The sequence below is a fragment of the Aquila chrysaetos genome, unplaced genomic scaffold, assembly GCF_900496995.4.
Source record: "Aquila chrysaetos chrysaetos unplaced genomic scaffold, bAquChr1.4, whole genome shotgun sequence".
Taxonomy (NCBI): Eukaryota; Metazoa; Chordata; class Aves; order Accipitriformes; family Accipitridae; genus Aquila; species Aquila chrysaetos.
Window position 1 is genome coordinate 146,898 of NW_024470387.1, and position 14,809 is coordinate 161,706.

At 51.0% G+C, this 14,809-nt stretch overlaps 1 protein-coding gene across 16 annotated transcripts in view; it reads right to left on the minus strand.

The window, feature by feature from the left end:
* DCTN1 (dynactin subunit 1) overlaps window positions 1–14,809 on the minus strand; it is an 86,298-nt gene that overhangs the window by 27,279 nt on the left and 44,210 nt on the right. For 6 of the 16 annotated variants that reach the window (XM_041121853.1, XM_041121854.1, XM_041121851.1 and 3 more), the window contains exons 6-7: window positions 6,628–6,645; window positions 2,058–2,078 (exon numbers count right to left, since the gene is read on the minus strand). The exons of 3 other annotated variants lie outside the window; for them this stretch is intronic. In XM_041121853.1, the coding sequence (XP_040977787.1) occupies window positions 2,058–2,078; window positions 6,628–6,645 (39 nt within the window). Of the gene's footprint in view, window positions 1–2,057; window positions 2,079–2,783; window positions 6,564–6,627; window positions 7,302–14,809 lie in introns of those variants that run through there. 7 more of the 16 variants (XM_041121849.1, XM_041121852.1, XM_041121855.1 and 4 more) reach the window with 4 other exon arrangements.

Genomic DNA, 14,809 nt, shown 5'->3' on the forward strand with positions numbered 1-14,809 from the left:
GTTTCCCAAGGCACATGGCTCACCCCAGGCTGGCCAGGCACATGCAAGGACACAGCCGGGACATGCGCGGCATCTACCCCTCTGCACCCGCCTGCTAAAGCGGCCGCAGGACGTAGAAACCAGGCGCTCACTTGCCATGCTGTAGTCGGATCTTCTGCCGACTCCTAGCTTATTCTAGGCAAATCTGAGCTAACTCAACTGTGATAGGTAAAACGCCCCGTGGACAGGCAGGCAGCTCAGCCCTCCAGTCCCAGGTGTGATCCCGGGCTCTCCCAGGGATGGTGCGAGCCCCTGCCTGGGAACAGTCTCCATGGCGCCAAGCCACACACACGCTACCTCCAAGAAATACACTACTCAAAACAAGGACGTTGCTCTTGTTCCTGCTGATCTAGGGATTAAAAACCCTTCACAAAGTGAGCTTTCAGCTTCTGTGGGGACAGAGCAGCATCGCCAGGGACACACCTGGTGGCGTTCCACTGCTCATCGCATCTGAAGAGCTGGAAACCTTCAGAGATGCGCAACTTGGCTTTGGCAGCTGGGGTCAGGGAAGGTCCAAGGGATGTACCTTCTTCCAGAAAGGGCCAAAATGCAGCATGGCATCTCCTACAGCCCTCTGCACAGCTACTGGACAGCCTTCACTAATGCTTCCTGTTGAAAATCCATTCCCAGGAGCCCAGGAAGGTCCAAGCTGCCAGAGAAAGCAGCCTGCCAACTGACCCTATCTGATGCGGACATATCCGTGAGCCCAACCAGAATAGGATGCAATGGCTTGAGAGGGGCCCACAATGCTGCAGAGTGCCAGAGCAGCTGGTCAACATGGGCAACAGCTCTGATCTCAACACGCATGCAGGGGTGTCTTCAACTCCATCTAATTCTTGCCCAGCATAGATGAGGGGCTAAAGGAGGAGGAGGTCACATAGGACATCCACTCATAGCTTCTCTCCAGCAGAGGTTGCAGAGAACAAGAACACCATTCAAACTGAGGGCAATGGTACATGATCCACTGAGAGCTTTCCAGGACTTGCCCTGGCAAAGGGTAAACTCCCAGCTGGGCCTGGAAACTGGCTTAAACTCCACACCAGCACACAAAAGCTGCTTACCTTGAGCTCACTTCTCTGCCTTACTGTAAATGCATCACATGGACTCACAGCAAAATCCTTGCTGTGTTTCAAGTGTTTGGGGAGGAGACATTTTAGAGGAAAATTTAACCTACAGAAGGAGTGGTGGACTCTCCTCCTCACACTGCGCTCATATACTTCTGTCACACTTTCTTCTTCCCCGTGAGGTGCTACCTCAGCCTGGGCTCTGGCCCTACAGTGCCAAAATGACAGTTAACAATGTTATTTTTCGGAGGGGAAAACTAGATGCCTGGCAGCTGGGATCCCAGCTGCCTTGGGACTGAATGAATCCATCACTGCCCTGGTTTGAGTTTCTTGTACAAGCCCGTGAAAATAAAGCCCTCCCTGCAATGTACCCCTTCACAGAAGAGAAAAAAATTGTTCACCATTTACAAACCATAACTCGGCTATGATAGAGTTCTTTGAGGATTCATCTCCCTTGTTTGCTCTCCTTCAACCATGTGCCCCTTCGCAAGGCAAGTCCTGCTGGCTAGGGGCAGACCTCAAAACGTGAGCGATTCTCTGTGCTGGAATCAATCCAGTCCTGGCTGACACCTCTTGGCTCTCACCTCTCCTCCAACAGATAACCTCAAGATCCCACTGAAAAGTAACCCACATAAGCTGGGAAACGGCAGTCAGTGAGAAGCAAGTAGTAACATTAAGAGGGACAACAAGCAGCATGCTCTGGGCATTACTACACTGCTTTTATGCTCCACTCCGTTAGATGAGCTCTGGCCAAGAGCACAAAGCTCTTCTATAGCCATCTTGCCCAGGCAGCTTGTCCCCAGCGATTTAGACACGCTCCAGAGGAGCACATGGCTCCTGCGAGCTCCTCCACGAGATGGAAGGACAAGAGCAAGCGCACGTTGGGGTTAGCACTCAGCAAGTTGGTATTTAACACAGAGGGCATGCTCAGTGCCCCTGATCACAGCTGCTCACCTTGGGCCGCCGGGCGGTGGTCTGGAGGGCAACAGGATTGGAAGGCAGAGGAGGAGAGACATTCATACAGGGACAGACAGGAGCAGAGATACAGACCAGCAGCGCAGCAGCAGATGCAGCAGAGAACAAGGTAAAGGAAACAAAAGACATCACGGCAATTAGTGTGCACGGCATCAGGTGTACGAGCTCATTAACCCACGCTCCCAGGGCAGCTCCAGGTGGAACCCTGCTAGCAGAGCTCCCGCAGACACAGAGACACAGAGCCCGGCAGCAGCACAGCCTCCCGGTCAGGTTCTCTTGCCTAGACCAGAGATCGCTCATCGAGCTCCAGCCCCGCTTCTCTCCCTTCAGCAAGGTGCAGGACCACAGAGCTGGGGAGAAGGCCGACTGCCTGGGTTCACCAGGGTCTGCTGACAAGGAGTGGGTTTAACTCAACGCACCTTTCCGAGAGGTCACTTCGGTGTGAGATTGAAGGGGTTTTGGTTTTAAATTTTTTTTCCCCCCCTCCCCTCACCCCTTTGGTTTTCTGAAGGCACCAGAGCATCACCAAACCAGCTGCCCACAGAGATGCTGGAGCCCCCGGGCTCTATTTCTCTTTAGTCATAAAACTCGCAGGGACAACATGGAGCTTCTTCTCAAACACTTCCATATTTTCTTTTCATTTCTGGAAGTAAATGCATCCATCTACTTCAAGGCAGGACCCTCCACCCCCCCAAATACACCCACCGTTTGCTCATGCAGCATAGCAGTAACATAACCATCACCAAGTCGGTGCTCTCAGGTCGAAGGCTGGGGAGGCCACACCACCCATCTCAGCACATCCTTGCTGTACACTTACACATCAGTTAACAAATATTTTTCCTGTTAACAAATAATCCAACCATAACTGATATAACAACCGGTAACAGTGAAGCTGGCAGCACTCTTCTGCTGGCCGGCAGTGGGGAAAGCTGGATGGGCAGTGCTCTGGGTGCAGGCAGGGAGCCCTCAGGTGCTGGAAGCCATGGGACCGGGCAGAGGGAACTGCTGGGAGGGGCATCTGCTTTCCAGCTGCAGCTTTAAAACACTAGAGCGTGTTTTAAAGCTTTTCACATTCTGCTTCATTTTTTATTCTATTACCTAATCCACAACTTAAAGTAACCAAGAACAGAAAAGATCAATAAAAATGCTGCCATGTGATCCTACCCAAGGATGCAGTCATGAGCTAAACATTTGGTCATACCAAGCCCATCAGCAAACGCTCAGCCCCTGCAACCCAGCGGCAGACCCATCCCAGACCAGTGCAACATCGCACCCACCACCACAGCTTCTCTCTGATATTCAGAAGCAATGGTCGTATTTCCCCCCAAGGCCTTGATAAACTAGCCAAGAGACCTTATAGCTACTTTTTTTTTTTTAAATATAGATTAGAACTGGATGGGTTATCACTTCTAAATAACCGATTACCTATTGCATTACTTAGGCTAAATCCTATTTTGCTCACTTCCAGCCTTTTCTAAAAGGCTGCACTCAACAGGACACTCACTTCAATACTAAGGGAAGATACCCGTCTTCCGTAACATTTTCTGCTTGGCAAAATTTGCCAGGAAAACGTAATGACAACAGTAAAAGCTTAAAACCCTCAGATAAATGCAGGGCTTATTTAGGAGCAGTGGTATAAGCTCTTCAGGAGTACTCCAACATCTTTGAAGAGTCCTGCTAAATAAAGATTACATTGAGTGGCACCAAAAATCTGAAAAACGCTCTGAAAAACCCCCTCCCTCGGGGACTCTGCAAGCCACATGCAGGGAGATGCTTCCACTCCTTGCCAAGCACGTGCCTCCCAATGCAGCACATTGTGGGGGAACTCAAGAGAGCCCCCACCACTGGGCACAGTGCTCCCTGCCATCCTGCTGCCTGCTCTGCGCAGTCAGCACTGAAAGCACCCTGGTGCGTGGCAGAAACGAGCAGCCAGGGGCTGGGGTGTTTCACATCGACAACCAAGTCTCTGCATTCAAAATACAGCTTAGTGCTGCCTGCCGCAGCAGCCAGACATCAAGGGAAATACTCAACAAGCGACCACTGAACCTCTCCCTAGCTGGGCGATGGGGTGGGGAGATGCCGAGCATCTTCCCCTACTCGAATGACACCAAACCCTTCAAAAAGGGAGAAACCTCTAAGCCTTCTCTAAAAGCTAGCCACACTAAATGACAGAGATTAATCCTGGTTTCACACCTCCTCTGGTGTAAGGCCATTTTGGTCCCCCTCCACATAACACCACGTGAAGACTATAAAAAGCTGAAGTGTCAGCTCTGAGATCCCCGGGTGAGCAGCTCCTTGGCGAGGGGCTCTGCTGCTCTCTGGCAGGACCGGAGGGTGACCGGGCTCCCTGCCACCCCAGCCGTCCTCCTCTCCATCCGGCTGTCACACAGCATGCCTCGTGTCAGCAATTCACCCGCTGTGCTCCAGGGAACACTCGCAAGTGTCTGGCAGAAAGGCGGCTGGACTGGGACACTGGCTTCTCCCCCTTCTAGCTGTTAGGGTATGGCATCCAGCTGGCGAAGAGACGGCGTGCAGGAGGGAGGCAGCAGGACTCCATCAGCAAAGCTCTTCACAGCTACGGGAGCATCCAGGAGCCCTGCTCGGGAGCTGGGAGCAGATGCTCAAACCTCCACCAGGCTCCAGACTATGTAGTAGCTTAATACAAAAACTTTGGGCCCTCCTGGATCCTGGGATGCTCTGCACCACCCAGCTGTGGCTATTAATATTTCATTTGGCGGTTCTGAACTCTGCTGCATAATGTTGCTGCATAAATATTTGATGACATTACACAACCTTTGTTCCCTTGGCAGGTCCTGCACTCAGGAGCAAGGAGAGCATCTGGGGCTCAGAACAGATGCACTCAGATACGAACTTCACTTCTAGCAGCAAGAACTCTGGGAAAACTCCTCCTGTCTACCAACAACTGCCTGCGGTGGGGCCAGCATTGCCCATCTCAAATGTGGGGCTGCAGATCACAGGTCTCTCCTAACTCAGTTCTGTTCCGAGTGCAGGAGTCTTGACCCAGACCCAGCCGGGAGCACTGAATGTTGGCACTGTCATGACTACGGATGAGCACACTTGTATTAGCATCACCTTGCACCAGGCAGGACTGATACTGTATTGCTAAACACTTCTGCTGGACGAAGTTTGAGTGAGGGCTTCGCATGCAGAAAAGCAGAACTTCTCAGACTGGAACTGCTGCTGCAGAGATTTCCACGTAGTTTCCACGAGGGTTCCCAGCAGCGGGTGGAGGGGGCCTGCGTGCACCCCCTGAGCGGGGCTGGCAGCTGCTGGAGTTGATGCCCGGGCATTAACTGAGCAAAGGCCAGCACTGCCCACCTGAGCAGGCAGGATGCCATCCTGCTCACCATCAGGGAACTCAGCCTCTTGGAGGAACCAAGCCTTCTCCAGACAAAACCTGTTGGCATTAACACTGTCTCTACCCCCACAGCACTCCACCAGCAGAAAGACAAGCTCCCTCGGGGTGTTTTTCCCACGGTGATGTTACCTGCGTTATTGCTGGGTATACACTACAAGAAATTTTGCATTTTAAACAACCGGCAACACCTTGCACATGCACTCTCTTACAGGCATGATCATGTACAGAGACAGCATGTGCAAGGGGAAGAAACAACAGGAAAAGCAGGATTAAATCAAGCGGCGGTCAGATTTGTAAAGCTCCCTGCCAGAGTGATGAGCACTGGGCTGGCCCCACCGCTCCACCCTTCTGCTGGAAGCAGAGGAAAATCAGCGTTTGTAAAACTTTTCATTTGAAGTGGATTAAACAGGAGCTCTTAAAGTAATCACCACATAACAAAGTATTTCACTGTATTTGGTGAGCTCAAGGAACCACAGACATAAATCAAGAGCATTTACTGTAATGTTAATAAAACGGCAAAGTCTTCTCGCTGACACAGCATGGCCAGTGAAGTTGCACGTTTGTGCCTTTGGTTATTTTTATTTTCACTTCTTTAAGATCAGGCAAAAATTCTCAGGATTTCTCTTTAAGCTGAACAATGATATCCTGGTTATGCTAAAAATAAACATATAGGACACTACCAGAGCACAAACCAGAGTCCGTGCTGTAACCTGCAAACGCCAGCTTGACAGGGAATCCAGATACGACAAGCCTTTGGAAATGTTAAAAGCAGAACCCAACAGCATGGCTAGCATCACTAAGGCAGGAAAAATGTTATTATTAACATGCAACTTCCACAAGCCAAGCACCCTCCAGCAGCCGGGAAGCCACCAGAGCCCGTGCTCCAGCCGAGCTGCAGAGATGCTGCATGCAACACAGGCACAGACAGGTGAAATGGAGAAATGACTTGAACGGAAACTTGAAAGGAAAAGCCAGACATTAAATGATGCTGCTTTCTCATTCAGCAACCTCCCCCCACCCTGTCTGTCCACAGGCACCTGAAACCGGGGCAAACTCACAATTAAAGCTCAGCAGCATTAACATACAAAAAAGGAAAAAAAACAGAGCAAAACAAGGTACGTTCAGAAGCAGCGTTAGCAATGACAGTGTGGATACAGCAGCAGATTGTACCTTCCGTGTTGCCGGGGCCTGCCTCATCATTGCAGAAAAGACAGACGGAGAGAGAGAGAGAAAGGGAAACAGGGAGGCAGAGAGAGACTGTTAGCACACTCGGTCACAACAATGCGGCTCTTGGCGGCTCTGTCGCGGGAGCACGGGCTGCCCGGCAGTGCTTGCAAATGGCTGCAGCTTCCCTCTATCCGCTCGCCATCTGCCCCGATAATCCAGCAAATGCCTCTCCCGAAGCGCCGGCTGCTACGGACGCGGCTGCTCAGTGGGGCTGCGATGCGCCGAGGCCGTGGGGGCCCATGCCAGCCACCGGAGCCGCGGCCGCTTGTCCTCTCTCCGCCGGTGTCTCCAACCACCGCCCCGGCGGCTCATTACATCACCGCCGGTGGGTCTCTCCTCCCCGCGCACGGCGCCGGGGATGCTGCACCGAGCCGGTGGCGGCGGGCGATGCTCCTCTCGGGCGAGGGGTCCTCAGTAGCTTAGCAACACCCCGGCTCGGCCACCTTGCTGGTGGGTCCAGCCAGCTCCGTCCCTCCGCTCGGCATCCATGCGTGCACAGGATGCCCTCCAACCTCTCTTGCCCACAGCCCAGCCCGCCCCATGCCCATGCGCCGCCGCGGCCACGCCGGCCCAAGGGGCGGCTGGGACCTCGTGAGCAAATCCCCTGAGCCCGGACAGAGCTAAGCCCAGACAGACGGACAGATGTCTGCGCGGAGCCACGTCCATCTTGCGATGCTGCTGTTCACCACCCAGCCCGACTCCCACCCTCGCAGCCGCCCAGCTCAGCCCCAGCCATGCGCCTCCTGCCAACAAGGCGATTTTTTTTCGAGGAGCTCAATGCACCCCTGCCCAGCCAAGGATGCCGGCAAAAACCCCACGGCAGGACCGGCCTCGGAGAACCCCTGCCCTAAAAAAAGCCCCCGCCAGCGAGTACTAGCACCCAGCGCGGCATCCGGCACATCAGCCAGACGGCTGTTTCTGAGTCTTATGACACTGCCGAGCCCAAACCCTGAATTCCTGCTTGGCATCCTTGTTGTCCCTCGACCAGCGCCCCATCAGAACCGCAACATGGGGGTCTAAATGCCAAAGCAACCAGTAACACTCAGAGCAAGATCTCGCTGCAAACTCTTTACAAATCTCAATGCCCTGACCCCACTGCACGCTAGAGATCCCAGCCCTTTGGATATCAATTCCTTTTACATACACACATATCTTTTATTCTGTGTATTGTATTATATGTGCGTGAACACGGACCTTCTTTTCCAATATTGACAACTCCTATTCCAATTCCATTATTTTCCAATACTTCCACACTAAGGCAGCAGGAAGGAGGGGAGTTCAGGCTGACCCAGGCTCACACAGAGCAGCAACTATCCTTCTTAAATAGTATGTGCATATACAAACCTCTACACACAAAGCGTATTTTTAGCACCAGTAGTTATGGACACTCAGTACAATGCTTGCAATCTCTTGGAAAAAGTTCTTAAAGGCAATTTTCACCAGCAGGTTAAAATTTCCTGAAGCCTTGAGGCAGTCCCACAGTTTGCCATGCCACAGACAGTCTGCACCCAACTGCAAGAGCCTTTATCTGCAGTGAGTTTTGATTTCTGAATTAGGAAAATGAACATCTGTTGTGCCTTGCACAGATGTTCTCCCTGGACTGAGGTTTTGAAAGTTGAGAGCATTAAAATGTGTATATAGATATACGTATCTAGGGGGGGGGTGTAATATATATTCTAAAAATCAAACCCTGTGTTTTTACAAGACTCTTAAAAGTCTTCTAACCCAACAAAAGCCATCCCCTCCCAGTGCCCATTAACTTAATTTTCTCCAGAGACAGAGGACAGGAAGTTTCAGACTAAAAATCAGCATTTGGGACAGAGAAGCTGGAGTCAAACAGAAGGAGCTAAGGAAGAAAACTGCCACCCCTAAGACAACTGTGCGTGTGCGCCAGGTGCCCTAGTGTTTCTGTGGGATGGGAAACCAGAGCTGAGCAGACCCAAATAGACCCACGCTGCTCCAGGGGGGTGTTGGGAGCGGGGGGGGACGGTGTCTGCCCCTTCTCCTCAGCCTCGCTGCTGTGCCCATCCAAGGGGGACAGCCAGCCACGTCCCCCGCTGCTGCAGGAACCCCCCAGGAACACCCCACGGCTGCAGCTCCCACGGACACCAGCCCACGGCACAGAAGGTACCTCCTGCACAAGGCATCCCCGGGCGCAGGGACCTGCTGCACCTCCAACTCCAGCAGCACCCGGTCAAGGAGGGAAGGTGGCAGCCACTGCACCCAGCACCTGGAGGAACAGCATCACCTAATTTAACCATCACAGCAGCAAAGCACAGCCCTCGCAGTTCCTCTCAGCCCTATGTTCCTGTTACACTGTAGGAAGCCTCCAGGATGATTCCACAAGAGCTTAAAAACACTCACCCTGCCCAAGGTAGCAAAATAAAGGCTAAGTGAAGGTTCAATTGCTTTGTAATTACATCCAAGGGGCAGACACAAGCAAAGGGAAAAGCTAAAGGGCAATTTGGCATATTAACCACAGGTAATAACTGACCAGGAGTAAACAGGGTGGGAATTAGATTTCTTAACAGTGGAGTGAGGCAGTTTGGAGACAGCCTCCCAAGAGCAGCCGTGGGGACAGGAGACCCTGGGTTCAGGCACCCGCTGACAAGAGGGGCTGCTGCATGGGGGTCCAAGTGCCACAGCCACATCCCAATCACAAAGCAAGCGGAGAGGTTTGGGGAGTGGGGACAGGGGCCAAGCAGACCAAGGCTCCCCTCCAATTTTTCTGCCCTTTCCTCCCAGCCGAAGTTCAAAACTCAGGTACACCTTTTAAGAGACTCAAGGGACACTTCAGATAGCCCAAAATTCAGTAATTAATTACATACATGGAATTTCCTACCCTATGAGGCTCATACTTGAAACATGCAGATCGGGGTTTTATTCTGTTTGATGCACTTAAAAACTCACAGCATTTTTGCTCTGAAAGTGATTTCAATACTTGTCAGGAAAAACAGCATGTCCAAACTCTACGGTGATGCTTTCCAAAATCTGCCCTTCTGGGGTCCTCCAGTCTCATAGTAAGTGGGCTGCAACTGTGCTACAGAAATACTGACTGGTACGGACTTTAACTGAAAGCCTGCACAAATTTCATGCCAGTTCACAAAAAACCCACCCCGGGAGTTGAGTATCATCTATTTGCCTGAAATATCTCCATCATTGCTGCTCCAAACTGCTGTGAAGACCAAGGCGACTGTCTGCAGCGGCACTGCACATGCTGCACAGCCAGGAGCTGAATCACACACACATCTGCCCATATCTTCATTTTATTATCGGACTCTGAAGTCCTTGGGGTAACTGAAAAGCACTTGGCGCACTGAGTTCAGGTTACACACTCCAATCAATCGCCTAAAAAGGATGGTGGAGTCTGGGTTTCATTACACATTAAAACTGAGTAGTGCTGGCTGGAGACAAGCTGCACATCGACCCCCCCAGGCGCCCCAGCACAGCCCAAAAGCCTTTGGGCCTGATGGGACAGATCACTGCCGGCTGCTCCGGTTAATGGGGGGAAAGCTGTCATCTTGCTGGATTTTACCTGGCTGAAAGAAAGGGTGAGAATTCCCCGTGTTGAAATGCCATTAGGCCTGGACCGCACCTTTACCCTGTGGCCAGATGCAGTCTTGTTTTGTTCACCTCCATCACAGGGAAACATTGCCCAAGGCCCAAAAGGAAAATAAATGGTGCAAGGCTTCAGTAAATGCGGTACAGAAACACTGGTCATGGTGGGGGTCCACTCCACCTCCGTGCTAGTTACAACCAGCAACTCCCACACCAGTGTGGGGTTAGTCAGTCTGGGTCTTTAGTTCCTCTAAAACTCTCCAAGTCCTGGTTTTTGTTTTGTTTTGGTTTTAACCCGTGAAGTTCTTCCAGAGCCTTAAGTATCATTTAACTGGCAGCTCAAGCAGCACGTGGTTGGGTGCCAAACACAGAACAAGGGTGCAGCTTGCGAGATTTTCGCACAGGATAAAAGATTATGCCCCTGGATTAAGTCATACAGCAAACGTGGATATCCCACAAAAAGAGTGAGAAAGATAATTAATGTAGGAAGCAAGGCATGTCATTTTATTCTAATACTTCAAGCACTTTCTCTACCAGCAGCTAAGATTGATCACTGGTAATTTCAGTAATGCATCCACTTTTGATCTACAGCCTGACGTCAGACCCTCTAGAATTACTGACCCTGGGACCCAACCTGCCCACAGTTTATAGTCAAGATCTTCTATAACACACGTGGTCTGTTGTACCTGCGGGTGACTCCTCCGTTCAGGATGAAGGCTGCTGTCCTCCCTCTCTCGTGCAGTTTAGATGTGGCCATTCGGCTCCCAGAAGGCTGCCAGAGCCTCCGCCACACTCCTCACCCAAAGGCACCGGTGAAGGAGGCAGGACTTGAGTGGTGCTCAGCAGGGGAGAGGGGATGACCCCAGCAGACCCGTGCAGATGACACAGCTGGGCAGGGGGTGAGGGTCCTTCCATCTCACTCGCTGCTTCAGAGCATCCTGAGGGAGGGTGAATGGCTGCACTGGCTGTTCAGAAGGGAGCACATGCAAGCTTTGGTCCCTGTGCAAGGTACTTCTCCTTCCCCACCAATTTATCTCCCCAAAGCACAGGTGGGCTTTTACCAGCCTCCAAGCAGTTAAGACTGTCTCTCTTCAATCAGCATCAAGAATTTTGGGGTATCTGGCAAGCCTGGAAGCATCCTTCTTGGCATTTCCCCTCTCAGCAGCACCTCTCATACCACAGAGAGGATCACGGATTAAAGGCTGGGCTGTGTTGTTGGTACATAGATCTCCTGGCTTGTGCTGAAGAACCAGAGTCAGGTCAGCAACCTCCCAACCCCTTCTGCAGAAGACAGCTGTCAAAAAACCTGCCTAACATTCACCCCAGATCCCGGTAACAGCAAACCCCTCCACACTGAGACCTCTTACCCAACCACCGCTATGTCAGACATGAGGTTTTCCTGGGGAACCAGGAGAGAGCGATGGGTCACCCTGTGAAGAGACATGCTTTCTCTGTACCGGAGCAGGGACAAACGTACCTTCTACTGTTTTAACTGCACAGCAAATACGTGCAAACTTCACAAAACACATTAGGGTGCAAAAAGCAGGTGACAGTTGTATTCTAGATGTATTGTAGACCTAAGTTTATACAAAGGTGCTTCTGGCAACACATGGGGCTGCCTCAACCTTTGAGAATTCCTAAAGTGCAAAAGAAAAAAAAAATTTTAAAAATTTTAAACAGCTACAGAACATAAACACTGAGGAAAGACTAGCTCCTCCAGCATGGAGTCACTTCCAGCTGTGGTAACATTGACCTCTAGTACTTTCTATGCATGACAGGCTAAAAAAAAAAAATTATCATCCTCAAGAAAATGCCTCTGATCCCACAGCAATTTATTAAAACAAGCCAGATAATGTTCTAATGAGCTGAGAGATGGCTAAATATTCAGATCAAGAGCCAAAAGGAAGTGCTTAGGCAAGCTCTCAAAAGCTGAAGCACCAAGACAAACCAGCAGATTTCAGGAGTTAACCAAGAGAAGCGGTTTCAGGAGTCCAGACACCGCAGCACTCCACACCAGCGCTGCAGGTACAGCTACGGGCAGCTCAGACCTGCCCCATGCCCCGCATGGAGACAGGAGCCAGATGTTTCTGCCCATGTCAAACAACAGGTAACTAAAAGCCAGGAAGAAAGAGGCGCAGGCCATGCCAAAGGCAGCGCTGAGCCCCAGACCCAGTGGGGAACTCCGTCCAGGAGCCACGTCTGAGGGCTGGGAACCCTCCAGCGGTGGGCAACTCCCCTGGCTCCACGGCACGAAAGCCCTGTGCAAACGTCCAGAGAAGAGGAGCTAAGAGTGCTGCCTCTCAGATAACCGGGGTGGGGATATTACACATCCTCACAGGCAAACAGACACTGATCCCATTTGCAAAGTTAATTAAGAACAGAATTTATCCAGATAGCTATGCATACCAAGTTAGCCTAGTTTTTATTGTACTGTCTTTCACATAAGCCTAGATTAAAATCACTCCTTTTCAAGCAATTAACAATTTTCTGTTGCTCAAAGGAGAATGGCACTGGGTGACCCCAAAGGAAACTTGCTGAGGCTTCCCCAGGGGGATTTAAAGACATGTTATGCTTTCAGCACACCGGGGGCATCCTGCACCACAGCCCTGCTCCCCAAGGCAATGTGGGCTCTGCCATTTACCGCGTGCCTCCAGGCAGAGCCGACAGCTTGTGCAGACACACACTGCCTTGACTTCCAGACCAGCAAATGCAAACTGGACCCGCAGCCCAACTGGATTTGTCCTCAGAAATCATAACTCAACATTACAAGACTTCGACCACAGCCCACATGAGAAAAATCAATGAATACACCAGGGAGCACTGAGCTGGCAAAAGCCGTTAACTGTGTAAGGGCAGAGGTGGCTCACTCGGAATAGTTACCCACTCACGCCATACCTGAGCACTCACTTTATCACCAGTCCAAGCACAGACTATTCTCAGTCCCAGCAGTGCTTCCCACCTGCCTGTGCCAAGCAGTTTTTCCTACAATGAAGCCTTGAGTGTCCAGGCAAGCTACAGACACTCACAAATTCGGGGCACCGAGGCACAGAGCATCAGTCTCAAGATCTCCACTCTCACACTGGCTGTGGTAATCCCTCTCTTGCCTTGCACTTGGGTTTGCACTCTCAGCTCTGTTCCCAGCTTGCAGTTGCCAAACCTGTTGTTGGTGAGTATGCCTGAGCCTGGTGACCTGTTCTGTGAGACACCTGCTGCCGTGACAGTCTTGTGCAAGGATCTGCTCACCACTGGGATTCACTCTGCTCCTCAGGGATGCTCAGAGCTCTCTTTGGGTTCTGCACTGGCCTTCCAACCACCTTCAACGCTTGGGCTGCCCAGTCTGCTGAGTTGGGTCACACTTTCCTGGTAACAGATTACACTCCCAGCCCATCAGGACCAGAGCGGCTCACCAGCCCCATCGCCAGCCAGCTCCTTCCTCCTCGGCTTTGACGACGATTCTTCAGGGCTAGCAGAGAAAGAGCTTATTCTAGGTCAGCAGAGTCAGCCCATCAGTCCACAAAGGGCTGAATTGTCAGACACGATGGTACTGCATCCACAGAAACAAACACATCTAGTATCCAAACCTAAATGCCTTTTGGTTCCTTGTAATTGGCTATGACTTATGCAGAGCCCCCATGGACAGTAAAAGGTAGCAAACAAATCTGGACACTGACAAGAGCAGAGGTCAGGATTCCACCAGCATCCCTCTTCTCCCACAACAGCTCTTCTGCTGGCTGCAGATGGGCAAATGGTGTTAGCAGGGCAAGGGTTTCCAAGTGGCATTTTTAAAAGCTCTATAAGCATATGTTAATGAAGAACCACTGAGTTTCATTGGCCTGAGCATGTCACAGTAAAGCCTGTTTTGGATCAAGAGCTGATTTATACAGAGATGGCTTTTAAGTTATCTGAAGGCATTCAAAAGATGCAGTAGAAACTCTCTCCAACTCCGGGTCAGCCCAGAGGACGTAGGCTTTCCTCCACCGTGCAAGTTCAACCATTACCCAAACTCGTCCGGCAAAAGGGCCACATATGTATTAAGCATTCTTAGACAGAAGCAACCTTGACTCGTGGCTGTAAGTCTCTTAGTGAACAAAGTGCCATATATATTGCTAAGGAGTCACATGAAAGCTTACACAGATTTAACATTCAGTTAAGAGAATTAAGGGTATTACAGTAAGGGGGGCAGGGCAGTAGCTGCGCTAATGAGCCAACTCCTCTCCTAATGCACATCTCTGTTTTCTAAATCTAGAATATTTAAATTCTTTCCACATCCAGGATTCAATAAACACGAACATGGGGCTGGCCACACACCTTGCAGAGCTGCCCACTTAAGCAGAAGCAGCAGATGAGAAAATGCAATTTAACAACGGGGCAGGGGAAGGTGTCAGATGCTTTAGGGCTGTTCTTTAAAAACACTCAGTGGTATGTAAGAGAAGTTACTTATCTTAAAGCCATGCAGAGTAACAAGGAGCTTTTAGCACCACCACAGATAAGAAGATTGCTGAATCTTATCTGGGTTTGGAGCAGGAGCAGCCTGTGATGCTGCCGGGGTTAACTCCGGCTCATTTCC